The sequence below is a fragment of the Peromyscus californicus genome, unplaced genomic scaffold (genome assembly GCF_007827085.1).
Source record: "Peromyscus californicus insignis strain IS unplaced genomic scaffold, ASM782708v3 Scaffold_2__1_contigs__length_46816999, whole genome shotgun sequence".
Lineage (NCBI taxonomy): Eukaryota > Metazoa > Chordata > Mammalia > Rodentia > Cricetidae > Peromyscus > Peromyscus californicus.
Window position 1 is genome coordinate 20056776 of NW_026294540.1, and position 26314 is coordinate 20083089.

Sequence of the window (26314 nt, forward strand, 5' to 3'; positions counted from 1 at the left end):
AGCTACCACTTCTGACCCAGGAGCAACTTTTTTTAAAGCCAGTATTTTTATTCAAGCTCCATCGTTCCTTTTTAAAATGTTTGTTTTTTATTATTTTCCATTGTGTGTATGTGTGTTTCTGCATGTGGGTATGTGCACATGAATGCATGTGCCTGAGGAGGCCAGAGGCATCAGATCCCCGAGGAACTGGAGTTACAGAGAGTTATAAACCACTGGTTGTGGGTGCTGGGAACTTCCATACTCACAGTCACTGAAACACTAGACAAAGAATTCCTAAGAGGCAGAATTGAAAACGGAACAAATCAGCTGGTTGTGGTGATATACACCTTTAATCCCAGCACTCTGGAGGCAGAGGTAGGTGGATCTCTGAGTTTGAGGCCAGCCTGGTCTACAGAGTGAGTTCCAGGACAGCCGGAGCTACACAAAGAAACCTTGTCTCAAAAGAAACAAATAAACAAAAAAAAGGAAAAAGGAAAATTAAACAGGCCTGTTTTGATATACAAACATTCTTTTTATACCAAGAGAAACCCAATATTCACTTAAGGCTACTGAATCCATGTCCCAAGAGTAAAAGCATTTAATTTACTATGCACCTCAGAAAGCTCCAGGTAAAATATAGGTAGAAATATTCACAAAAGATTCAGAATATAAAACTCTCCAGGTAATTAGTAGTCATATTAATATTGGGACTACAGTAGAAAAGGCTAGCTACCCCCTGGACTGCACCAGGGGCCTCGCTGTTGTAGCTTGGAGAAGCTGGAGTTGTTCTGAGTGAGCGACAAGCTGAGATCATTCTTCCAGTTCTCCCAACAGCTCAACGAAGTCGGTGATGTACCACTTGGCGTTGTTCTTCACTTGCTGCCTGATCACATTTCCCCCAAATCCAATGAAGGCATCCTAGGAGGGAAAGGGAGAAGGGGATTAATGTCGTTGAAAATGGCACACCCAGAAACATACATCCAAATACATATAAAATAATTTTTAAAGACTTATTTATGTATTATGTGCAGAGCGTTTGGCCTGCAGGCCAGAAGAGGGCACCAGATCTCATTACAGATGGCTGTGAGCCACCATGTGGTTGCTGGGAATTGAACTCAGGACCTCTGGAAGAGCAGCCAGTGCTCTGAGCCATCTCTCCAGTGCCCTATAAAATACTTCTAAGGGAAAAATTGCCTATGTACTTAAAAAAACATGTATATCTGTGTGTGTGTGTGTGTGTGCATATTGCTATATATACGTATATATGTATATATGCCCAGTCTCACTCTCTGCTTCCAACTTGCTGATAAGAGGTGAGCTCCCAGCTACTGCTCCGGCACCATGCCTGCCTGCCTGCCACCACGCTCCCCTACATGATGACGGGCTAACCCTCTGAAACTCTAAGCAAGCCCGGTGAAATGTTTTTTGGGGTTTTTTTAAGTTGCCTTGGTCATGGTGTCTCTTCACAGCAATAGAATAGTAACTCAGACACTTATCACACGTGTTCCTGGTTGAATGTCTTTTAGTGGTTTTGTGTTCTTATGATATTTAGCTGTTCTTGTGTAAGTTCTGTGGTTAACTTCCTATGGTTTTCAGCCAGACCTAGGAAACAGAATTACCACCTGGAAAACAACAACAACAACAACAACAAAACCCCCCAGCATCCTTGGATACGTACAGCAGGAGGGCAGGCTTCCATGTCCGTAGCTCCATCTCCAATCATGATTATTTTCTTAAAGTGAAATTTTTCCTTTAAAAATCCAATGACCTTTCCTTTCCCACCAGATTCCGCTGTTGGCTGCATCTCATCGAAACCTGCATATTCCCCTTAAGAGGACAGAGAGAAAATCCGAGGTTCACAGAAGCATCTGGCTCCGGCCAGCTTGTTTATACTGATGATACCCGAACTTAACTATCAGCATGAAGTCTAAAACAGCCCTGGGTATGGTCACACAGCAAGGGACCTGACCCATATTCCTGAGGAGGTGGCGCTGGTGGGTTACCTTGAGTTGAATTACCTGCATCTTCTAAGCTTCCAATGTAGGAATTTTAAACTTTGTTAAGATATCAGAGCACCATAATATAGCAATACATTAATTTATCACATTAATATATTAACATTACCTAAAGGAAATAACCAATTTATTCTTACTTTTTTTTTTTAAAAGATAGGATCTCATGTAGAGCAGGCTTTCCTTGAATTTGCTATGAATCCTAGGATGACCTTGAATGTCTGATTCTCCGGCTTCCACATCTGGAGCACTGTGATTACAGGTGTGCGTGCGCTCCCCACGCCTGGTGTATGCAGGACTGGGGATGGAACTCGGGGCTTCCTACACATTAGGCAAGTGCTCTACGCACTGAATCCCATCCCCAACTCTGAATTTATTTCTATTATTGCAGAAATGAACACACTCATTAGTGGGGCATGGGACTGGTGTGGTGTGTTTGAGATGAGTGTCACTCTGTGGCTCAGGCTGGTCTAGAACTTGAAGCAATACTTCCTCCTCAGCCTCCCAAATGTTAAGAAGGAGTCCCCAGGCCTGGTCACTGAATTGTTTTTTGTTTGTTTGTTTGTTTGTTTTGTTTTGTTTGTTGGCTTAGTTTGGTTTGTTTGTTTATGTTTTTCGAGACAGGGTTTCTCTGTGTAGTTTTGGTGCCTGTCCTGGATCTCACGCTGTAGACCAGGCTGACCTCGAACTCACAGAGATCCAGCCATCTCTGCCTGGGATCAAAGGCGTGCGCCACTACCGCCCAGCCTTGTTTTTATTTTTTAAGATGGAGTCTAAGTAGCCAAAAATGACCTTTAATTCCTAATCCCCTGCCTCTGCTTTCTAAGTGCTAGGATTACATAGGCATTCCCTGTTATGGGAGTTCATGAAGAATTCTGCAGCTGGTTTAATTCCCGAGTGTTAGTACCTGGACTGATCTGCCTTTTGTGACTGCTACCTTTTGTGTCCGGTACCTCCTGTTTGAAACTCTCTTATCCAGAGAGTTTCCTAACAGTTCAAAGCTGATGCAAAATTTGGTTACAAGAGGACTCAGCAAACTGAGATGTCCCATGGCTAGGAACTGCTTTGGCATTTGTCTCTTTGGATCTTCAGATAAGAAGTTTTGGTATATGGAAATTGACTTGCTAAAGGGTGTAAAATTGCATAATAATAAAAGAGCCCTTGGCTAAGCTATAGGAGTCAGTTCATCAGAAGTTGACTATCCTGTGGCCACAGAAAGCTAGAATTCATCCTAGAGTGCCTCTGTTCCTTCTTTCCACGGACCTGTCCCTGCCACAATTCCCTTCCCCAGTGTCATACTTTTTTTTTTTTTTCCAAGACAGACTTTCTGTGTAGCCCTGGCTGTTCTGGAACTTGCTCTATAGACCAGGCTGGTCTCAAAGATTCACCTGCCTCTGCCTCCTGGGATGAAAGTCGTGAGCCACCACTGCCCGGCTATCTCGATACCTTTCTAAATCAGTGGGGTGGGGACGTGCAAGCTACGGCACCCACATGGAGGTCAACAGACAACTCTGTGGAGTCGGTTCTCTCCTTCCAACTTTATGTGGGTTCCAGGAATTGAATTCAAGTCAGGCTTCTTTGGCAAGCACCTTTACCTGCTGAGCCATCTCTCTGGCCCTCACTTGGTTTTAAGACTACCACCTACCCCATGACAAAACTAGAGAGCTCTTTGGTTTTTGAAACAGGGTTTCATACAGCCCAGGCTATCCTAGAATTTACTGTGTGTCCTAAGATGACCCTGAACTCCTGATCTTCCTGCTTCCACCTGGAGTATAGGTGGGAACCAACCTGCCCGGTTTAAGTGCCAACCCGGTACTTTAGGCAGGCTGCACAAACACTGAACCAAAGGACCGAGCCCAGCCCAAGAGCGCTCTGTTTGCTGTTTATTTTGTTGTTATTATTATTAATTATGATGCATTTGTGGGGGATGTACATGTGGGTGCAGCTGTGTGGAATCCAGACCACAGTGAGCTGCCAACCAATACGGTACTGGGAATAAACTCGGATCCTCCAAGTGAACTGCCTGTACTCTTAACCACTGAGCCACATCTCATCCTGTTTTCAGTCTTTAGAGACAAGTTTTTGTTCTGTAGCCCAAATTAGACTCAAACTTGAAATACTCCTGCCTCAGCACCTCAAGAGTCTAGCATATCTGGAGCCCTCTTGGGACTATGTAAATGTAGCTGTGACCCCAGGTGTCCCAAGAACAATGGTAATGCAGCAACTCATTAACCAAACTCCTTCCTGGGTTTAAATTGCTCCAGATACAGCAAAACAAACAAACGAACAAACCCTCAACTGTAACATCACAAAATAAGCCAGCAGGCTAACATTTTAGTTTATATGTAGACGGGCGAGCATATGAATATGCAAAGTCAAGCCAGGACAGATGACATCCTCAGCCTGTTTTGCAGAGCCAAGAACACCAAAGTGCAGAGGGTATCAGTCAAAAGAGCCATTCAAATGGGGCTGGAGAGACGGCTCAGCAGTCCAGAGTGCAAATAGATCTTGCAGAGGACCCGAGTTCAATTCTCAGTATCCGAGTCAGGTGTCTCACAACCTGTGCTCTGTTACACAGCCTGTAACTCTGGCTGCAGGAGATCTGATACACTCTTCTGGCCTCCAAGGACGCACGCACGCACGCACACATACACACACACAATTTGTTTTTTCAAGACAAGGTTTCTCTGTGTAGTTTTGGTGCCTTTCCTGGATCTCACTCTGTAGATCAGGCTGGCCTGGAACTCACAGAGATCCTCCTGGCTCTGCCTCCCGAGTGCTGGGATTAAAAGCGTGTGCCACTGCCCAGCCATAAAAAAATGTTTTTTTTGTTTGTTTGAGCTGAGGATCGAACCCAGGGCCTTGTGCTTGCTAGGCAAGTGCTCTACCACTGAGCTAAATCCCCAAGCCCAAAATTTTTTTAAAGATTTATTTATTTTTATTTATGTGTGTGGCTGTTTGGCCTGTATGCTTGTTTGTGTGCTACATGAATGTCTGGTGCCTTCAGAGGCCAGAAGAGGGAGTTGGATACCTGGAACTGGACTTACGTAGCTGTGGGTTGTCCAATGTGTATGCTAGGAATTGAACCCAGGTCCTCTGGAAGAGTGGCCAGTGCTCTCAACCCATAAGCCACCTCTCCAGCTGCCATAAAAAAATGTTTTTAAAAGAATAATTCATGTAACTCTTAACCTCAGAGCCATTTAAGTTACATTCCAACAGACGCTATCTAGAATATTAAATAACGGAACAGATAAGAAAGGGAATATACTACCATCAAAATCTTACCATTAGCTATGGTGGTTAAAAAATGGTTAAAAAAATCTTACCATTAAAGTAGAATTTCAGCCTATTGGCAAATACATTAGTTGTTGGAATATTGAGCTTTGCAGCCACATGCTCCACGATACTCCTAAAGCCACCAGATATGAGGAACACCTGAACATTTCGCTCCTGTAGGCGACTTACCAGCTCCCTACAAAAATAAACACAAGACACAAAACATCAATTAATACAAAAAGGAAACATGAAAAAGGTGCTTTTTTAAAAAATTTCCTCTTAGGTCCAATGCTGGAGGTCCATCTATAAGGGCTTAACATTTTGTATGCTTTTCCTTTTTGTTTTTTTTTTTTTCCTGAGGTGGGTCAGTGGTGGTAGTGAGATATTGTTCATCTGGGTTTTATGTGTTTAAATAAAACTTTATTGATCTTCTGTCCGGTCACAGCGGCTGTTCTGAAGCCAGGTCTCTCTGCTCAGGGTCCGCACTTTCACCATCGACTACATTTTTATTCCTCCGTCCACTTTTGCGCTCGTCTGTGGTGAGGTTGTTGTCATTTTTGCCTTTCTCGTTGTTCTTTGGTTGGTTGTTTGTGGTTGTTTTTGAAACAAACTCTTGCTATGTAGCCAGACTGGCTTTGAACTCACAACAGCAATCCTGCCTCAGCCATGAACCAACACCTGGTTGTGGCTTTTGTGTTTGTCTGTTTTGCTGGCTGATTTTGATATAGGATCCCATGTGTCTGGGGATGACTTTGAACTTCTGACCACCTGCCCCAACCTCCTATGTGCTAGGATAGACAAGGGTATGCTACACACATACCCGGCTTGTGAGTGTGTGTGTGTGTGTGTGTGTGTGTGTGTGTGTGTGTGTGTTCTAAGGCAAGGTCTCACTATGTAGCCCAGGTTGGCCTTGAACTCATGAACCTCCAGCCTTAGGTCCCCGAATACTAGAATTAAAAAACATGCACCACCATTCCCAGCATTATATGTGTTTTTTTCAGATGTACTTAGAAATTAATGGGTGGAGCTTTTCTGCTTTGGGAAACCATGCTGAGCAAACCATGCTCGCACCGATGCTAAGATAAAGAACTCCTAGAGAGCCTTGTGGAAGCATGAGGACAGACCTGAGCGAGACCAGAGAGTAAGAGGAGAGCAGCTATAGGTACCAAGAGAGCCGTGCAGAAGGGAGCTGCACAGCAACAGATCCTCCCAGGAGCAAAGAGTGTCACAAATCCCCAAGCCGATAGGAAGGCAGTGTGCCAAGGGTCCAGGCTGTACTTACCTTATGCCAGGGGTCAGGTGTGGAGGGTGCTCAGCTAGGAGCCTTTGCACCTGCTCCCTGGAGGGCTGGATCAATGCCAGGCGTTCAGTGAGCGCGTCTTTGAAAGGCAATGCTCCTCCCATGGCTCTCCGTGTCCTAGGAGGAAGACTCAATGATCAGGCCTGTTGGCATAGCTGTTCTTGAGGTCAACATGCCTTCCTATGCCAGGACTTCATGATAACCATCAGGAAGAAGGTTAGTGCCACGAGACCAACTCTCCAACAGACATGCTGCAGGCTGTGTACGGAAAGGCTGCTTGGGAATCACACTGAGACTCTGACACTATGTACTATGCATCCACCAACGGGTCAGAAACCCACACACCCCACACACAGGCACCTTGCCTGCAAGCCATAAACCCAGAACAAAACCAAAGGCTGCCGGGAGGTGGTAGCGCACGCCTTTAAACCCAGCCCATGGAAGGCAGAGGCAGGGGGATCTCAGTGAGATTGAGGCTAGCCTGGTCTACAGAGTGAGTTCCAGGACAGCCAGGACTACACAGAGAAACCGTGTCTTAAAAAACCAAAACAAGGGTTGGGGATTTAGCTCAGTGGTAGAGCGCTTGCCTAGCAAGTGCAAGGCCCTGGGTTGGGTCCTCAGCTCTGGAAAAAAAAAAATAGAAACAAAAAAAATAGAAAAACCAAAACAAACAAACAAACACACACCCAGAAACCGAAGGCTGAAAGCTCCTGGGTCAAATGCAGCTGAGCAGGTGACAGCCATAGCTCAGGACAGTGTCGCTGCCGCAGAATGGGAAGGGGAGAGGGAAGGGACAGAAGATCCCGGCCTGGGATCTCTCTCCACCGAGGCAGAAGGCTGCACTCTCAACCGTGACAGGAGGAACTGAATGTTTAGAGCTCCGGATTATCTTCTTGGATTAATCATTTTCCCAGCCTGTCTAAGAATGCGTCTCATCTGCAGACTTTGTTTTTGCTGGAATATTTGCAGATGGATAAATAAAGATGGCATGATACCACATTCAGCTCCAGGCAACCGGAGGAAATATCTAGTGCTTTGTCTTAGCACTGGACCAGAAACCAAACCTAGGAACCGAGACCCTGGCCTTTCATCCAGTCTTTTTTTTTTTTGTTGGTGTTTTTGTTTGTTTATCTTTGGGGGTTTTTTGTTGTTGTTGTTGTTGTTGTTTTGTTTCGGGGGGGGGGGGGGTTGTTTTTGTTTTTGTTTTTTTGAGACAGGGTTTCTCTTGTGTAGCCCTGGCTGTCCTGGTACTCACTCTGTAGACCAGGCTGGCCTCAAACTCACAGAGATCTGCCTGCCTCTACCTCTCGAGTGCTGGGATAAAAGGCGTGCACTACTATGCCCAGAAGGTCATTTTTTTTTTTTTTCAAACATGGTGACATCTTTACCATCTCATAAAGGGAATAAAGACAGCGCATACATTTCAGACACGGCAGCCTCCACACCACAGAATTTGGCCAGCTCGTCAATCCCTTCTTCTCGGATGACGGTGCTGTCGACGTCAAAGCACACTGCGTCTGCTGAACAGACAAGTTCCCTGAGCTCTGAGTGGGAGACCATCCTGGGAAGAATTTTCCTCCTGGAGGAGAAAAAGAGGAATGTGCTTAAAGATGTCAGATACAATCAGAAGGGGCTAGGGATGGGGCTCAGTAGTAGGGTGTTGGTCCAGCACTCATGAAGCCCTGAGTTTCAGCCCCCCAGCACCACCGAAGTCAGGTGTAGTGATGTCTGCCTGTGATCCCAGCTCTGAGGAGGTGGAAGCAGGAGGATCAAGAGTTAGGACTGAAGAGATGGATCAGTGGTAAAGAGTGCTGGCTGCAATTTCAAAGGACCCAAGTTCAATTCCCAGCACCCTCATCAGGCAGCTCACAGCTGCCTGTAACTCCAGCTCCAGGAGATCCATCACCCTCTCTGGCACGCGCACACACACACACACACACACACACACACACACACACACACACACACACGTACACAGTTAAATAAAAATAGCAATAATAATTTTTAAAAAAGAGAGAGTTGCGGGGTGGTGGGGGCACATGCCTTTAATCTCAGCACTTAGGAGGCAGAGGCAGGCAGATTTCTGTGAATTTGAGGCCAATCTAGTCTACAGAGTTCCAGGACAGCCAGAGAAAGAAACCCTGTCTCAAAAAACCAAAAGATAGAGAGTAAGAGAGAGAGTTAAAGTTCATCCTTAGCTACATAGCAAGTTTGAGGCCAATCTGCACTACATGAGACCCTGTTTCAAATAAAAATGGCAGTAGGGAGACGGTTCAATAGGTAAAGATGCCTGCTGCCAAACCTCAACCCTGGAAGCCACATGGTAGAAGAGAGGAGTCATGAAAGTTGACCTCTGACCTCCATGCTCACACTGTGCTATACACATGCATCCCCACTCACACACAACAACAGTTTCTTAAGAAAAGACATAAAGCTTGTTTCATAAATGTATCATGCGATTCAACTGGGCGGGACGGTGAGGCACAGGTTGAGGGAAAGCTAGGCAGGAAGGCAAATTACATAAGAGCTAAAATGAGATCGTGGCTGAGAGTAACTGACAGGCACCCAGAGGCTCAAAACCAGCCAAAAAGACAAATCCGGGTCAGGCACCTGACGTGGGACCTGAAGGTAAACAAAACAATGTCCTTAAGAGGCTCACGGTCTTTCAGAGATGCTGGGCGTGGTGGTGGTGTGTGTGTGTGTGTGTGTGTGTGTGTGTGTGTGTGTGTGTGTGTGCGCGCGCTTGCAATCTCAGCACTAGGGAGGGGAGATGGGGGGAGGAGGGTCAGAGGTTAAAGGTCATCCTTGGGTCTAAACTGAGTTGGGGTCCTAAGGTCAAGGCACGCCTGGGCTAGAGATCCAACCTCTAAATAAATAAATAAGTGGGTATGGGTGGTGATGCCCATCTGTGTTCCCAGCACTAAGGAGGCTGAGGCAGGAGGATCATGAGTGCAAAGCTAGGCTGGTGCTACATTGTGAGACTAGTCTTAAAAAAAAAAAAAAAAACCTTGGCTATAGGGGAACACTAAGTTCAGCTGCTTCAAAGTAAATTGTGCACATTAGACTTTCACAGAGAGAAAGAAAAATCACTGCTGGGAATGGACTCTGGAACCTTCACATCTGGCTTTTGGGGGAAGGGAGGAAGCCCACAGATGAGGCGTGGAGAGACTGCCGGAAGAAAGGTCTGTGTTCAAACACAGGCCCAGGCCCCCTTACGGCCTTCCGTGGTGCAGGCTGGGACTTCAGCTTGGCAGTGCGTCCACCTGACTGTATTTCTTTAAAAATTGTGCTGACAAGCCGTTCTTCCCCGGAGCCCCAAAATGAAAAAAAGGGTTTTTCCTTCACGGCTGGATTTAGGAGGCCGGAATTGGGGTAAGAGGGAAAAAAAAAAAATTTTTTTTCCTTGCTCAAACAGATCGATGCTTTTCCATCTAGTATCTTGCAAGAGGCACCTAAGATTACGTTAGCTCTTATGTTATGATACACACCTCTTATCTCCTAAGCTGCGTTAAAAATAGATAAAAGCAGGTGTGGTGGGACTGTCTATCTTCCCAGCACAGGAAGGGTGGAAACAGAAGGATTAGCAGGAAGGATTGCCTCAAAAGAAAGGACAGTTAAGGTCAGCACAGGGAGGCTGGAGAGGTGGCTCAGTGGTTAAGAGCATTTGCTGCTTGTACAGAGGACCAGCCCAGCTCCCAGCACCCACACGGCAGCTCTCCAATCGCCTGTAACTCCAGGCCCAGGGGATCCAGTGCTTTCTTCTGACTAGTACATGTGTGGTACACATACATCAAATAAAAACAGATACATTTTTAAAGTGGCCACACAGATGAGGACATCAGATCCTCTGGAGATGGAGTTACAGGTGGTCTAAGGTGCCTACCATGGGTACTAGAAGCCAGACTCAAGTCCTCTGGAAGAGCAACAACACTTAGCTTGCTGAGCCATCTCTCCAGTCCCCAGTGTTGAAATTGTTAAAGACCATGAGGACTTTCAGTGTTGGAATAAGTACATTTTGCATTATGAAAATAAATAAACAAATAAATAAAATGGCCACAGAGGTTAAACACATTGGAGAGAATCAAGTTTACTAGGCTCTGGAAGTGGGTGAAACATCCTAAGGGCAAAGCTATTCAGGACCCCTGGACAGCAAAACAGGTTCTGGGAAACTTCTAGATCCAGGTCAAATCAGAGACCCTCTCTGGAGGGGGGGAAAAGTGTTAGGCCAGCATATTTTTTTTCTTTCTTTTTCTTTTGTTTTTATTGGGTTTTTTTGTTGTTGTTGTTTTGTTTTGTTTTTTTGTTTGTTTGTTTTTCATTGCAGAAGGGTTTGTCAGGTAGCCCAGGCTGGTATGGAACTCCTCATGTAGCCTAGGCTATGCCAAACACAAGACCTTCATGCCTTAGCTAAAGTGCTAAGATTACAGGCGGATGATTCTATACCTGGCCACTTACATTTTATGATTAAAGAAACAGTTAATCTGGGTGAATGAAACGGCTCAGTGTAGCTACAGGAGTCTGCTGCCAAGCCTGATGACCTAAGTTCTGTCCCCAGGGCCCACATAGTAGAGGAAGAGAACTGAGTCTCGAATATTGTGCTCTGACTTCACAAGTACCAGGGCACCTGTGCAGGAATCAACATGTACAATAAACAAATTAGTAAGCAAGAAATTAAATGTAAAAAAAAATAGATAAATAAAAATGTTTTTAAAAAGGAAAAAAAAAACAGGGTTGGGTAGATGTCTCAGTGGTTAGAAATACACACACACACGTATTTTAAAAATGTAATGGTAAGGGGCTGGAGAGATGGCTCAGAGGTTAAGAGCACTGGCTGCTCTTCCAGAGGTCCTGAGTTCAATTCCCAGCAACCATATGGTGGCTCACAACCATCTGTAATGAGATCTGGTGCCCTCTTCTGGCCTGCAGGCATACATGCAGGCAGGACACTATATACATAATAAAATAAATAAAAAAAAAAAAATGTAATGGTAAATTTGAAAAAGAAAAGGGAGCTAGGGAAATGGTTCCGCACTCAAGAGCACTTGTTGCTCTTGCAGAGAGCCTGGGTTTAGTTCCCAGAATCTGCTCGGTGATTTACAACTATCCGTAACTCTAAGTTCCTGGGGATTCACTGCCATCTTCTGACTCCAGTGGACACTGAATGCAGGTTGTGCACATACATCCAGGCAGGCAAAACACTCATACACAAGAAATTCCTTTCTTTTTCTTCTGGTTTTTTTGAGACATGATCTCTCTACACATGTCCCGGAGCTCACCACATGGACCAGGCTGGCCTCAGACTCACAGAGATCCTCCTGCCTCTGCCTTCCAAATGCTGGGATCAAAGGTGTGCGCCACCACAAAGGCAAAATAAATGAATTCTTTTAAGAAAGAAAGCTAGCTGTTCAAGCTGGGCATGATGTGTATGTCACGACTCAGGAGGCTGTGGTAGGAGGTTACTGTGAATTACAGACCAACCTGGGATACAAAATGAGTCCTTGCCACAAAAAAATAAAATAAAGAAAAAGAAAAGCATTTTTTAGGGGCTGGAGAGACAGTTCACCGGTTAAGAGCACTGGCTGCTCTTCCAGGGAACTTGATTTTGACCCTAGCAAGTACCTATAGGGTGGCTCATAACCAACTACACCTCCAGTTCCGGAGGATCTGCTACCCTCTTCTGACCTCCTCAGGTATCAGCCTTGCAAGTGGTACACAGATATGCATGTGGGGGAAAACACCCATACACATATAACAAAAATTTAATTAAAAAAAAAACAAAGAAACAGATAAACTTCTTGTAACCAGAGTGGCAGGCATATGTCATGTTATGGCAGACAATGTTTTTTTCTTCTTTTCCTCCTCCTCCCCTCCTCCTCCTTTTTAAAGACAGGTCTCCTGTATCCTACCTAGCCTGGCGTCAAACCTGCTACTCAGCCAAGGATAACCTTGACCTCCTGATCGTCCCATTCCCACCTCCAGAGTGCTGAGATGCCAGGCATGAACACTGCACCTACTTTGTACAGTGGAACCCAGGGCTTTGAGCATGATAAGCATGCGCTCTACCCACTAAGCCACACCCTCAAACCAACAGCTGGCTACTTTCCGCTAGAGGAGGTTAGCTCATTGGCAAAACTAACGACCAAATGCATGGAGATGTCAGGTACTCACGATTCTCCAGAGCTGGATTCCTGGATGACAATGTCTTTCTCTTCCCCTTACTTTGTTGGTTAAAAATGCACCGTAAACCTCAGATTAGAGTTGTTGTTGTTGTAAGAAATAACTGTGGGTTTTTTGCAAGAGTCTAAAAAAAAAAAAAAAGAGAGAGAGAGAGAGAGAAAATGAACAACCAGGAACAGACTTGTGGCAAAGGAGGTAGCGGGGCTGGGGATTGTGGGACAGTTGGTAAAGCGCTTACCTGGAAGGTAGCAAGCCTGGGGTTCTACCCTCCGCAGTGCATAAACCAGGGTTGATGACCTACACCTGTAATCCCAGCACTCAAGGGGCAGAATCCATCCAAAGGATCAGAAGTTCAAGGTTATCTTAGGCTACACAGGGTGTTAGCGGTTCAAGGCAAGCCTGGATTATGAGACCCAGTCACAAAGAAAATTTTCAGGGGTGTGTGGGGAAGGAAGACTGATTGACCTCTTAGTAAGATTGTTCCAACAACGGTTCAAACCAAAGTTTCCTAAAACTGCTTCCCCTGGGAGATGCTGGAGCAGAGCAGAGAAGTAGCTACACAGCCTGGTCTGTGGCTTCCACTTCCGGGAAGTTAACGTACCTGATGGACAGAGTACAAAGAGGGCCTGCTGGGAGACAATATGCAAATCAGAGTGGAGAGACCTGAGCATGGGCTAGATTCAACAGTCCCTGCTGTCTTCCAAATAAGACCCATGTGTGTGGTGCCTCGCGCCTGTAATTTCAACATTAGAGGGGCTAAGGAACCCTGAGGCAGGAGGATCACTCTGAGTTTTAATCCTGTCTCCAAAACTCAAAAAAGAAAAGAAATCAATGACCAGGAGCTAGAACTGTAGGTGTGGCTCAGCAGTCAAGTACCCTGGACCTGTGCTCACGAAACAATTTAATTAATCAACTAATGAATTACAAGTCAGGGAAACAAAGTCAAGAGTAACGGAGAAGTCAGAAAATGATTCCGGAACTGGCAAGATGGCTCGGTAGGTGCTCACCTTGAAACTCTGATGGCCCTCGCTCGCTCAAGCCCTGGAACCCTTGGTGAAGGAGGGGAACTGGCTCCTGAGCCGTCCTCTGACCTCCACAGGTACGCCATGGCGCATGCGTGTCCGTACCGATACTCGCAGTAATAATAAATACGGTAAAGGAATTCTGGTGCTAGCATCGAGGGAGCAAAGCTACCAACTGTGAGCTGTGATATTCACCGTTAGCACTAGAGAAGTGCTCAGTGGTAAAGTGGCTACCTAACGCGCACCAAGTTCCATCCTCAGCACCACAAAAAGTTCTTTTAAAAAAAAAAAAAAAAAAAAGCCGGGCGGTGGTGGCGCACGCCTTTAATCCCAGCACTCGGGAGGCAGAGCCAGGCGGATCTCTGTGAGTTCGAGGCCAGCCTGGGCTACCAAGTGAGTCCCAGGAAAGGCGCAAAGCTACACAGAGAAACCCTGTCTCGAAAAACCAAAAAAAAAAAAAAAAAAAAAAAAAAAAAAAAAAAAAACCCAAGTAGAAGAAACGACAACAATAATAGTAAGCGTTAAAACGCAAACAGAGGCTGCAGCGATGGCTCAGCAGTTAAGAACACTTGCTGCTCTTGCAGAGGACCCGGGTTCGCATCCCAGCACCCACATGTCATATTATAATCATCTGCAACGCCAGTTCCTGTTCCAAGGGATCTGATGCCCTTGCACTCCTCCGACCTCTGGGGGGCACCAGGCACACACATGGTGCACAGACATACATACAGGCAAAATATTTCACAAATATAAAATAAATAAGTCTTTAAAAAAAAAAAAAAAAAAACAGCTGGACGGGCTGGAGAGATGGCTCAGCGGTTAAGAGCACTGGCTGCTTTTCCAGAGGTCCTGAGTTCAATTCCCAGCAACCACATGGTGGCTCACAACCACCTGTATTGAGATCTGGCGCCCTCTTCTGGCCTGCAGGGATACATGCAGGCAGAATCCTGTATACATAATAAATAAATAAATTCTTAAAAAAAAAATAGCTGGACATCTTGGTACATGACCATAATCTCAGCTCTCAGGAGAATAAGGCACAGGGGTGTTAAATTTAAAGACAGGCTCTACTACATAGCAAGAGTCTGTCTCAAAAAAAAAAAAAGAATCAAGGAGGTGGGGGCTGGGGAAATGACTCACACAGTCAGTCTAACCTAAGTTCAATCACTAGAACAGTGTTTTTAAAAATGCCAGGGGCTGGTCAAATGGTTTGGTGGGTAAAAGTCCTTGCCAGGCAACCTGATGACCTGAGTCCAATTCCCAGAAACCAGAATAGCCTAGAAAAAGGCGAACTGATTCCAAAAAGTTGTCTTCTGACCCCCACACTCACACAACAAACACTCACGAAAGTTAGATCCAGCATGCACTCAGGTACACACACACACACACACACACACACACACACACACACACACTCAATAAACATTTTTTTTAAAAAGCCAAGCATAATGCACAGGCTGACAATAAGGAGAAAGGCAGATTGCTGAGCTCAGCCGGTCAGGCTTAATTGGCAAGCTCCAGGACAGTGAGCAACCCTGGCTTAGAAAAAAAAAAAAAGCCCGGGCGGTGGTGGTGGTGCACGCCTTTAATCCCAGCACTCGGGAGGCAGAGGCAGGCGGATCTCTGTGAGTTTGAGGGTTCCAGGACAGGCTCCAAAGCTACACAGAGAAACCCTGTCTCAAAAAACAAAAAAAAAGAAAAGAAAATGGACACACCTGAGAAGTAACACCCACGTTCCCAGATTTGTCCTCTGGCCTACACACACACACACACACACACACACACACTGGGAATATAAGTTTAGTAGAAGAAGGTGCTAAATCTCCAAAGAAAAAGAACAGTTAAGAAATAGAGCCGAAAGCCAGGCCTGAAGGTGCTGGTGCTGGCCATTATCCCAGCACTTTGGAAGTAAGGCAGGAGGATCACTGCATGTTCACACTAGCCTGGGTTACATAAAGAATTTTCAAGTTTCAGGCCAGCTGGGCTGTAGACACTCTGTCTCAAAAAATAAATAAATAAATAAATAAAAACAAAACAAAACAAAAATTTAACTACACCATTCAAAAAGGAAGTTATGTAAATAAACTTGTAAAAAGAATGAGTAAAGTTTCTGTGAAGATAAAAGTACTGAGAACTCTCATATACCGCTGGGGGGGGGGGGGAGATTTAAGCAAATTTCTTTCTTTTTGTTTTTTTGTTTTTTGTTTGTTTTGTTTTTAGAGACAGGGTTTCTCTGTGTAGCTTTGGAGCCTGTCCTGGAACTTGCTCTGTAGACCAGGCTGGCCTCGAACTCACAGAGATCCACCTGGCTCTGCCTCCCGAGTGCTGGGATTAAAGCTGTGTGCCACCACCGCCCCCCCCCCGCATTAAACAAATTTCTTGTAGGTTGAAGACAGATTTACAAACCCCAGCAGCTCTGCTCTTAGAGAGATATATCTACAAAAAGAAAGGTTGATGGGAGAAAAACATTTTCACCGTTTATTTGTGGGTGATTGCCCAAATATTCACCAACAGATAAGCTTTAGGCACTGGGAAATGGAAGCATGAGGATCAGGAGTTCAAGGCCAGCCTGTGCTAACACACACACACACACACACACACACACACACACACACACACACGAGTGTATCTATAATATCCAAGACTCGTCTATAGAAAATAAAACCGGCGCTGGAGAGATTGCTCAATGGTCAAGAGTGCTTGCTGTTCCTGCAGAAAATAGAAGTTTGGTTTCCAGCACCCACATGGGTCACAGAGGTCGATTCACAACCTTCTGTAACTCCAGTTCCTGGGGATCTGACACCTTTGGCCTCTGAAGAGAGAGAGAGAGAGAGAGAGAGAGAGAGAGAGAGAGAGAGAGAGAGAGAGAGAGAGAGAGAGAGAGAGAGAGAGAGAGAGAGAGAATGAGCAAATTTAATGAATGAAAGATTTAACACCCAAATTAAAGCTATTCCTTTATAACTGTATATGTTTAGAGAGAGAGAGAGAGAGAGAGAGTGTGTGTGTGTGTGTTTATTTCAAATTCTATTTCTAATGGAAACTATGGCAAAGTCAAGACACTTCAGTTCCCCGTTTGGAGAATTTCCATATCTTCTACAAATGATTCTCCTGGGCCAGATTGCATCATTCATTCATGCTGTTTGTCTTGGAGAATGAAAAAAGTGAAGTTCTCTAAAATATGAACTAGCGAAAGGAAAGCCTTGGAGTCCCAAGAGATAATCTACCTATCCAGCGAAGAATCAGAGAGGCCACAGCTGTGGGAAAGCGAGGACCGGTGCATCAGAGAGCCGGGCACAGGTCAAGACTGGCGCGGGCGGGGAACTCACCGCGGTTCCTGGGCCGCGCTGCTCTTCACGGTTCCTGTGCCTGTAACTTTCCGGTAGCAGCGGGGTCTGGAGCTGCCTGACGTGCGAGCGCTACGTCCTAAGGGAGGTGACCCGTGCAGGAGATCACAGCCCTCACCCAAGGCTGGTCTGGGATCTGCTGATGCGTCCGGTGGCTTCAGAACAGTTTTCGCATGTGCGTTTCCAACTGGAGATGGCAGATCTCAGCTCTGCAAAACCCGGTTGGAAGGCCGCCTTGGTCCAGCCCCCAGGGGAGGGGCTTCCCGGTCCCGCCCCCCACCCCTTCCCTTCCTAGGGGCTCTGCGCCTACCGAGCCTCCGTGAGCTCTCAGTGATCTCTAGTTTGCTGAGGTGGCCGGAAAGAGCTCCCCGACTTTCAGAAGCAGTGCCCCAAGGCAGGGTCCTTGCAATCGAGAGGAGCGAGGGACCTCTGCACTGCTTTCACAATACACGAAGCCCCTTGTGAGCCCTTTCTGAAATCCCGCGTTTCCTACGCTGTCCCTGCAGAAAGGCAGGAGCCAGGAGAATTACAAAATCTACACAGAGTCGCAGGCAAAGTAACTCAGTTGGCAGTGTTTGCCTGGCGTGCAAGAATTGGGTTCCATCCCCAGCACCACATAAACCCCACAGTTGGTACAAGCCTGTAACTTCAGCACTCAAGAGGTGGAGACAGGAGGATCAGAAGTTCAAAGTCGTCCTGACTACATAATGAATTTGAGACAAGCCTGAACAATAGGAGAGACCCTGTCTAAAAATAAAAACACTTTGTTCACACTTAAAGTGAAAAAAAAAAAAAGCCACAAATCTTTGCTGGGCTGGAGAAAGGCCCAGAAGTTAATGGTATTTACTGCTACTGCAGACGACCCAGGTCTGGGGCCCAGCGCCTCCATCAGGGGCTCACAACCACCTGTAGCTCCAGTTCCAGGAGATCCAATGCCTGCTGGCCTCCGAGGGTACCAGCGCACATGCAGGCACATACATACTCATGAATAAAAACAATCCTCTTTTATTTTAAAATTTTTATTTATTTAGTATGTATGGACGTTTCGTCTGCATGTAAGTCTGGCACTTTGGGGTACTTACTGAGGCCAGAAGGGGACATCTGATCCTCTGAAGCTGGAGTTAAAGGAAGTTGTGAGCCACCATATGGGTGCTGGGAATCAAACCCAGGTCCTCTGGAAGAGCAGCCACTGCTCTTAACCACTGAGCCATCTCTCAAGCCCCTAGCTTTTCTTAATCTTGGCAGTTTTTCCCTCATGTGTATACTTGTGTGGTGTGTTTGCATGTTTTCTCGTGTGTGATGTGTGCTTGTGTGTGCACATGGAGACCCAAGGATGGTAGCAGGTGTCTTCCTCAATTGCTTTCTGCCTAAGGTAGGATCTCTCCAGTGAACTCAAGAGTCCATGCATAGAACTATTCTACCAGGGGCTGGAGAGACGGTTCATCGGTTGAGAGCATCGGCTGCTCTTCCAGGGGTCCTGAGATCAATTCCCAGCACCCACATGGTGGTTCCCAATAGGATCTGATGCCCTCTTCTGGCATGCAGGTATACATGCATAGCACTCACACATAAAATAAAATAAAATGAAAAACTATTCTTCCTGGTCAGTCTACTTGGAGGATCACATTTCTGCCTTCCCAGTGCTGGAATTTCAGACAGGACTCTATTCCCACTCCACATTTATGGGAGCTCCATGAATCTAAACTCCCAATTTTGGGCTTGCATGGCAAGTACTTTAACCACTGAGCCAACTTGTTAACCTGTATGTATACCTGTTTGTTTTATCTATTTGGTTGGTTTGAGGGTTTTGTTTCTTGGGATTGTGTGTGTTTGTGTGTGTGTGTGTGTGTGTGTGTGTGTGTACTTGGAATTGTTCGTTTGTTTGTTTTTCGTTTTTCGAGACAGGGTTTCTCTGTGTAGTTTTGGTGCCTGTCCTGGATCTCACTCTGTAGACCAGGCTGGCCTCGAACTCACAGAGATCCACCTGGCTCTGCCTCCCGAGTACTGGGATCAAAGGCGTGTGCCAACGCCACCCGGTGAACCTAGGGTTTTACACATATTAGTCAAATGTTCTAGTCAGCATTTATAGCCCTAGTTAGCCCTCTTTCTCATTCATACTTTGAAAATGAGTCTAAACTGCCCACGTTGGCCTTCAACTGACTCTATAGTCCTGTCAGTCCTTGAACTTGTGATCCTTCTGCCTCAGTCTCTTGATGGCTGGAATGACAGGCCCGAATCACCAGGTCCAGCTTTGTTCTGTCCTGCCTGCCCCTTCCAGATGTCACTTGTCCAGCTATTACTGTAACATAACCAGTAAGGAATGTTGTTTCCAAATATTTACATTACAGGAAGCTGGCTGCAATTAGGCAATGAAGTCCAACAAAAGACAACTTGAAACCTCTAGTGGTGACCATCTGCTTCTCCAATCTGAGAGAATGCCAAGGCTAAGGCAGGCCTCTAGCCACAACCAACCATGCCCTTAGCCAGAGAAACTCTCAAAATATACACTGCAGGAAGGTGGTACAAGTCTTTAATCCCAGCACTCAAGAGGGAGGCAGAGGCAAGTGAATGAATCTCTGGGAGTTCGTTTGAGGCCAGCCAGGTCCACATTGTGAGTTCCAGGCTAACCTACAGCTATGTAGTGAGACTCTGTCTCAAAAGAAACAAACAAAAAAAATTATACAATTCAAACCATGCCAGGGACCCTTGACGGGGGGGTGGGGGGGGGGAGTGGGGGGGCCATGGGGATTTGAGAAATGTAAAATAGGAAATATAGACAAATATAGACATAAATGGAGAGAAAGACAGAGACACGGGATAGCTTCAAGAGGGCCCTGGGTCAATACCCAGCAGCCTTGAGTTTATTTCTAATGGGCTTTTTATACACTAGCAAGGGGAGAGGCAAAAGACCTCTCCCTTTCAAGATCAACAACATACAACGAAGCATAGACCCTTCAAAACACCTGGAAACCACTCCCCACAGCAAAGCATCTTGTGATTAGGCCTTGAAGTTGTAAGACATCTGGTAATCATGCCTTTGCACCCTACTATGCAGCCTTGGAGAGCAACATAATCTCTGACTCCCTGACCTTGAGTCAAACCACAGTTGGAATCTTTGTGGGCAGCCACACATCCAGTAACAAAAGCCCCCAGGCTCTTTGATTGGACATGACTTTGAAGTTCACTATTCCCAGAATTCACTAGTTGAAAAATGGCTGTAAAGCAGGGCAAACGTAGTTTCCCTATGCCCACTGAAGATGGGATTCTTCTAAATCACGTTGATTTAATTACTGTGGGGTAAGTTCCACAGTGTGCATGTGGAACTCAGCGACGACTTTATGGTGTCAGGCTTCTCCTTCCACTATGAGCGTCCTGGGGATCAAATTCATGCCATTAGGTTTATGGCAAATGCCTTTACCAGCTGAGCCATCTAGCCAGCCTCAGAGATGATTTTGATGAAGTAGAGTGCTTGCCTAAGTAATCCCCAAGACCAGATGAAATAGGTGAATTAAGAGTTTTGAAATAACAATCTAGTCAATAACACATATGTTTTTAGGAGTAGCTTTTGTTGTTGTTGTTATTGTTTGTTTGTTTTTCAAGACAGGGTTTCTCTGTGTAGCTTGGGAGCCTGTCCTGGAACTTTGTAGACCAGGCTGGCCTCGAACTCACAGAGATCCACCTGCCTCTGCCTCCCGAGTGCTGGGATTAAAAGTGTGCGCCACCACCGCCCGGCATATATGGTAGTAACTTTAACAGAAGTATAATAAAATATGCTAGATGTTAAACACTAAACATATGTGTTTAAGTATAGGTAGCAATGGAAATTTGTATTTGAAAAGGAAAGCTTAACTACTATAAATACAAATGACTACAAGAGTTTATGTGCGCTATTATTATTCCTACTTTACATAGTCACGACATAAATTTCAGGTATTTAAATAAAATCTATCAGCTGTTCATGGTCCTTTTGGCCACCTCATCTCACACCTGTACAATGTTTGGGCACAAGATGGCAGTGTTGATGTTCAGCCAGAGTAGACACATGTAAAAAATGAGTCAGGGGCTGGAGAGACGGCTCAGAGGTGAAGAGCATGTATTGAGTTTAATTCCCTGCACCCACATCAGGCAACTCACAACTGCCTGTCACTTCAGTTCCAGGGGGACCTGATATGCCAGGGCTCGTCAGGCACCTGCACTCACCTACACAGACAAACAAAACTGAAAGACAAAATGTTAATATGTCAGGAAGCCAGGTGTAGAGGCTCACACCTTTAATCCCAACACTTGGGAAATAGAGGCAGGCAATATTTTTGAGTTGGAAGCCAAACAGGACTACACAGTGAGACATAGTGAGACTGTCTCAATAGACAACAAACAAACACACAAAAATACACAAATAAGTGTCATAAAAAAACAGCAACAACGCTGGGAGGTGGCCTTGAATCCCAGCACTCTGGAGGCAGAGGCAGGCGGATCTCTGTGAGTTCGAGGCCAGCCTGGTCTACAGAGTGAGTTCCAGGACAGCCAGGACTACACGGAGAGATCCTATCTTGAAAGACCAAAATCAAATAAACAAGCAGTAACAACAATAAAACCATTGACAGATGCTAAAAGTAGTGTGTGGCATGGTGAAAAAGAGAATATTTATAGAATTCCTCACGAGATGCTGACTGAATAGAGAGTAAAGCTAGTTTTAAAGGTTTGTTTCTATTATTTTCTAGTTATCTACGTGTATCTGCACGTAGGTATGTGCCCACGAGTGCAGGCCGGAGGTGTCAGATTTCCCTGCAGCTGGAGTTACAGAGAGTTGTGAGCTGCCTGATGTGTGGGTGCTGGGAATCAAACTCAGGTCTTCTAGAAGAGCCAGTGGCAAGTGCTCTTAACTGCTGAGCCAGCTGTCCTGTAGCCCCAAAGAGAAAAGTTATGACTTTATAGTAATCTGGCAACTTTCGAATAAATGGTCAAAGTTAACAGCACCAACAATGAGATAAACTGGAATCACGCGCCTCTTTTTAAGCCACCACCAGGACACATCATTTCTGTAGTATTTCTCGCCAGAAATGAATTTAGGCATCAGGAAACAGCAAACTACACAAAATAAGTCTATAAAACGATTGCTATATTGTTGTTTTTGCTTTTTTGGCTCTTTTGGGGGATCCCACCAGCCAGCTTCCAAATACACACACACACACACACACACACACACACACACACACACACACACACACACACGGAGGGTTACTCTTAAATTGTAAATGCTCAGCCTTAGCTTGGCTTGTTGCTAGCCAGCTTTTTTAACTTTTATTATCCCCGTCTACCTTTTGCCTTTGGGTTTTTACTTTTCTCTTACTTCTGTAAATCTTACTTTCACTCTTACTCCATGGCTGGCTGGGTGGCTGGGTGGCTGGTCCCTGATGACCTCCTCGCCTTGTTCTCTTGCTCTTTCTTCTTTTCCTCCCAGATTTCTCCTTCTATTTATTCACTCCACCTGCCAGCCCCTCCTATCCTTTCTCCTGCCTCACTATTGGATGTTCAGCTCTTTATTAGACCATCAGGTGTTTTACACACGCAAAGCAACACAGCTTCACAGAGTAAAACAAATGCAACATAAAAGAATGCAACATATCTTTGCATCATTAAACACATGTTCCACAGCATTAGCAAATGTAACACATCTTAAAATAATATTCTACCACACAGGATATTCAAAACTACCAAGATCAAGCCAAGGGGAGTGGCACAGGTCTGTTAATCCCAGCAATCTAGACTATGGGGTGTGAGGATTGCCAGTTTGAGGCCAGCCTAGGCTACACAACAAGTTTCAGGTCATCTTGGGCTACATAGAAAGCCTGTCTCAGAACCAGACTAGGTATGGTGGTACAATAGTACACTTACAGCACTCTGGAAACTGAGGCAGAAGAATCAGTTCAAAGTCACCCTGAGTTCATACTAAGTTTGAGGCCAGCCTGAGCTACAGGAGAACCTGTTAATTAATTTATGTTTTAAAACAAAACAAAAAACTAATTAAAGAGAGAACCAACTCCTTTTTTCCAGTTTGTTTTGTTTTTTGAGACAGAGTTTTTCGGTGTGGCTTAGGAGCTTTTTCTGGAACTCACTAGCCCAGGCTGGCCTCGAACTCACAGAGATACCATCTGCTTCTGCCTCCCTAGTGCTGGGATTAAAGGCATGCACCACCAGCAACCAGCTGAGAACCAATCCTTAAAAGTTGTTCTATCATAGGGCGGTGGTGGTGAGTGCCTTTAATCCCAGCACTTGGGAGGCAGAGACAGGCAGATCTCTGTGAGTTCCAGGCCAGCCTGGTCTACAAAGTGAGTTCTAGGACAGGCACCAAAGCTACAGAGAAACCCTGTCTCCAAAAACAAAAACAAACAAACAAACAAACAAAAAGTTGTCCTTCTGACCTCTGTACATATACTCTGGCACAGATGAATGGTGCAAACGCCTATACATATACATGTATACACGCACACTGTGCGCACCTGTGTGCGCACGTGCAAATAAGTGTAATAAAACTTTTTTGAGACTCTGTCTTAAACAACAACAAAACTCTTTTTAAAAGACTGGAAACCAGAAGTGTTACTAAACGCCGTTGTGGGAGTAGGCCAAAGCATGTGACAATCTTAAATGCATCTTACAGATATCCTAGCATGTATGTGAGATGTCATAGAGATTTTTAGTAACAAAATAGCAGAATAAATTTGGCCCAATGGGAGGTTGGTGAAATAAATTGTGATGCAGTCATTCAATGAATTATGTTAAAAAACAAACAAAACCCCAAAACTCAGCCAGATGGGGTGATGCTGTGTGATACTCATTGTGAGAACAACGCAATTGCTGGGGATATAGTTCAGAGAAAAAGCACTAGCCTACCATATGTGAACCAGGTGTGGTGGTGCAAGTCCGTAATACCGGCACTTAAGAGGCCAATACATGTGGCTGGAGAGATGGCTCAGTGGCTAAGAGCAGTGGTTGCTCTTCTGGAGGTCCTGGGTTCGACTCCCAGCAGCCACAAGGGGATCTGATTTCCTCTTTTGGTGTGCAGATACACATGCAGGCAAAATACCCATAAAAATAAAGAGGTAGGTAGGATCAGGAGTTCAAGGCCAGCCTTATCTGCATAGTGAGACCTTGTCTCACAAATAAAACAAGCCACAAGCAAAAAAAAAAAGAAAGAAAAGAAACCTCCAATATTTCTTCCCCAACATTTTAAAGAATATTATATTAAGTATTACCAGTGTCAGCGCTGAGTTTTCCTGGGCAGTCTTTAATTTTCCAACTCACTCCAACATCTGCCTTTCCCTTTCTCTGCCTTGTAAGCAGACACGTGACTTCAGAGTCGCCCTTTGCATCATTTTTACCAACAATTACAATGAATCTGCATGTTCGCCAAGTGGTTGATATAAGTCAACGTGAGTTTTCCACGTGCCACTCATCATATACACGATTTTTGTGATTTTTGAAATCTACAGACCCACTTAAAAACATCACACCAGCATAATTACTGCAGCCAGAATAGCCGAGGTTTGGGAATAACTAAAGCTCCGCCAGATGAGTGGTTAGTTCTATCTTTCCTTCTTTAATTTTCTGCGCTGTGATCACATCCAGGGCCTCTGCACCTGCTAGGCCAGTGCTCAACCACTGAGCTACACTCCTCATATTTCAAATCAATTATAGTTCTTTCTTTCCTTTTTTGCGGGGTGGGGTGGGGAGTGGGGGGTTGTGACAGGAGTTCTCTGTATAGCCCTGGCTCTCCTGGAACTCAAACTCACTGAGATCCACCTGCCTCTGCCTCTCAAGTCCTGGGATTAAAAGTATGCACCATCACCACCCCGATTTGTTCTTTTTTGAGACAGGGTCTCACTATGTAGCCATGGCTGGCCTGGACCTTGCTATGTAGATCAGGTTTGCTTTGAACTCAAAATTGATCTGCCTGCCTGCCTAGTGCTGGGATTGTTTCATTCTTGCAGTAAGTATCAGACAGATGGTGAGAATGATAATTTATTTCAATCAAAACACCTCCAGAATAGACCAGTATAATATATCCAATGGTATTATGAATTGTCATCTGTGTGGAGAAGTGATTCCTATTGAGATGCATGTTTATAAATTCAGGTAACAGCTTAAAAATTGAGCATGTATCTATACTTAAGTGCTAAGACATACAGGCAGGGAAAACACCCACACACATAACATTATTAAAAAAAAAAAAAAAAAAACCTAAAGGGGGGCTGGAGAGATGGCTCAGCGTTTAAGAGCACTGGCTGTTTTTCCAGAGGACGTAGGTCCATTCCCAGCACCCACGTGGCAGCTCACAACTATTTAACTCCAGTTCCAGGGGATCTGGTACCTTCACACCAAAGCACATAAATAAAGCTAAATAAATTATTATTTTTTTTTAAGTTAAAGGAGTCCTTTCAAAGGCTGGGCATCACTGTCCAACTAAGTTTGAGTTTCTAGCAGGCATAGTAGTTCACACCACTTTGCAGATTGAAGCAGGACTGCAACGAGTAATTCGAGGTCAGCCGGGTCTACAGAGCGAGTTCCAGGACAGCCAAGGCTACACAGGAAAAAAACCCTATCTCTAAAAACCAAAAATCAACCAACCAACCAACAGACCCCTGAGTCTTCAAAATCTACCTCACTGACCTGGGCCCTAAGAATGGACTGACTCTGGAGTCTCCTCAACGCCCATCGCACCAATCTCGTCGCTCCTAAAGCCATCTAGGAATTTCTACCTAGCATTAGACTTTTCTTCCCCGGTTCTAAGCCACCAGGGTACTGGGGAAGCGTCCGTTTTCTGTGTTCCCACATTTATGGATAAAACAAGGAAGAAAACCCGAATCTGGGAAACCTCGCGAGAGGGTGAGGGGCCCATCCCCGGAACCCATTGTCCAGTAGCTACAGACATCCCGCAAAGCGAAGCCGATGCCTCTGCTTCCTGTCACGCCCAGACGAGTGCTGAGGCCGAAGCATCCCTCGAGGACACAACCTGTAGGACTTTCCTGCACAGCAGGCTGCGCAACCGCCACGCTTCAGTCCCTAAGTCGCGGATCAGCAACAATGTGCTGCGACCACGACGGAACCTTAACACTCCGAGTGTCGATTGCCAGAGAACAAGTTTCTCGGATGCGCAATGACGCCGCAACTGGGCGTGGTGGGCGGAGCCTCGAGAGACTAGCGTCC

General features: G+C 45.4%; 1 protein-coding gene and 1 non-coding gene across 8 annotated transcripts; both read right to left on the reverse strand.

Annotated features, from left to right (window-relative positions):
* Window positions 1-553: 553 nt before the first annotated feature.
* Window positions 554-26273, reverse strand: Psph (phosphoserine phosphatase). Of its 7 annotated transcripts, none has more exons than XM_052755544.1 (8): window positions 25983-26273; window positions 17093-17319; window positions 12736-12868; window positions 7988-8146; window positions 6550-6684; window positions 5318-5463; window positions 1658-1806; window positions 554-897 (listed from the first exon to the last, which is right to left on the reverse strand). In XM_052755544.1, the coding sequence occupies exons 4-8, from the start codon at window positions 8125-8127 to the stop codon at window positions 790-792; spliced, it is 678 nt and encodes a 225-aa protein (XP_052611504.1). In that variant the 5' UTR covers window positions 8128-8146; window positions 12736-12868; window positions 17093-17319; window positions 25983-26273; the 3' UTR covers window positions 554-789. The 7 variants fall into 7 exon arrangements, with proteins under 7 accessions (XP_052611504.1, XP_052611507.1, XP_052611506.1 ...); XM_052755547.1 differs by lacking the exon at window positions 25983-26273 and adding an exon at window positions 25778-25975; XM_052755546.1 differs by lacking the exon at window positions 25983-26273 and adding an exon at window positions 17421-19787.
* Trnaa-agc (transfer RNA alanine (anticodon AGC)) lies at window positions 4825-4900 on the reverse strand. Its single transcript has one exon. It is a non-coding gene; the product is annotated as a tRNA-Ala (tRNA).
* Window positions 26274-26314: the final 41 nt, after the last annotated feature.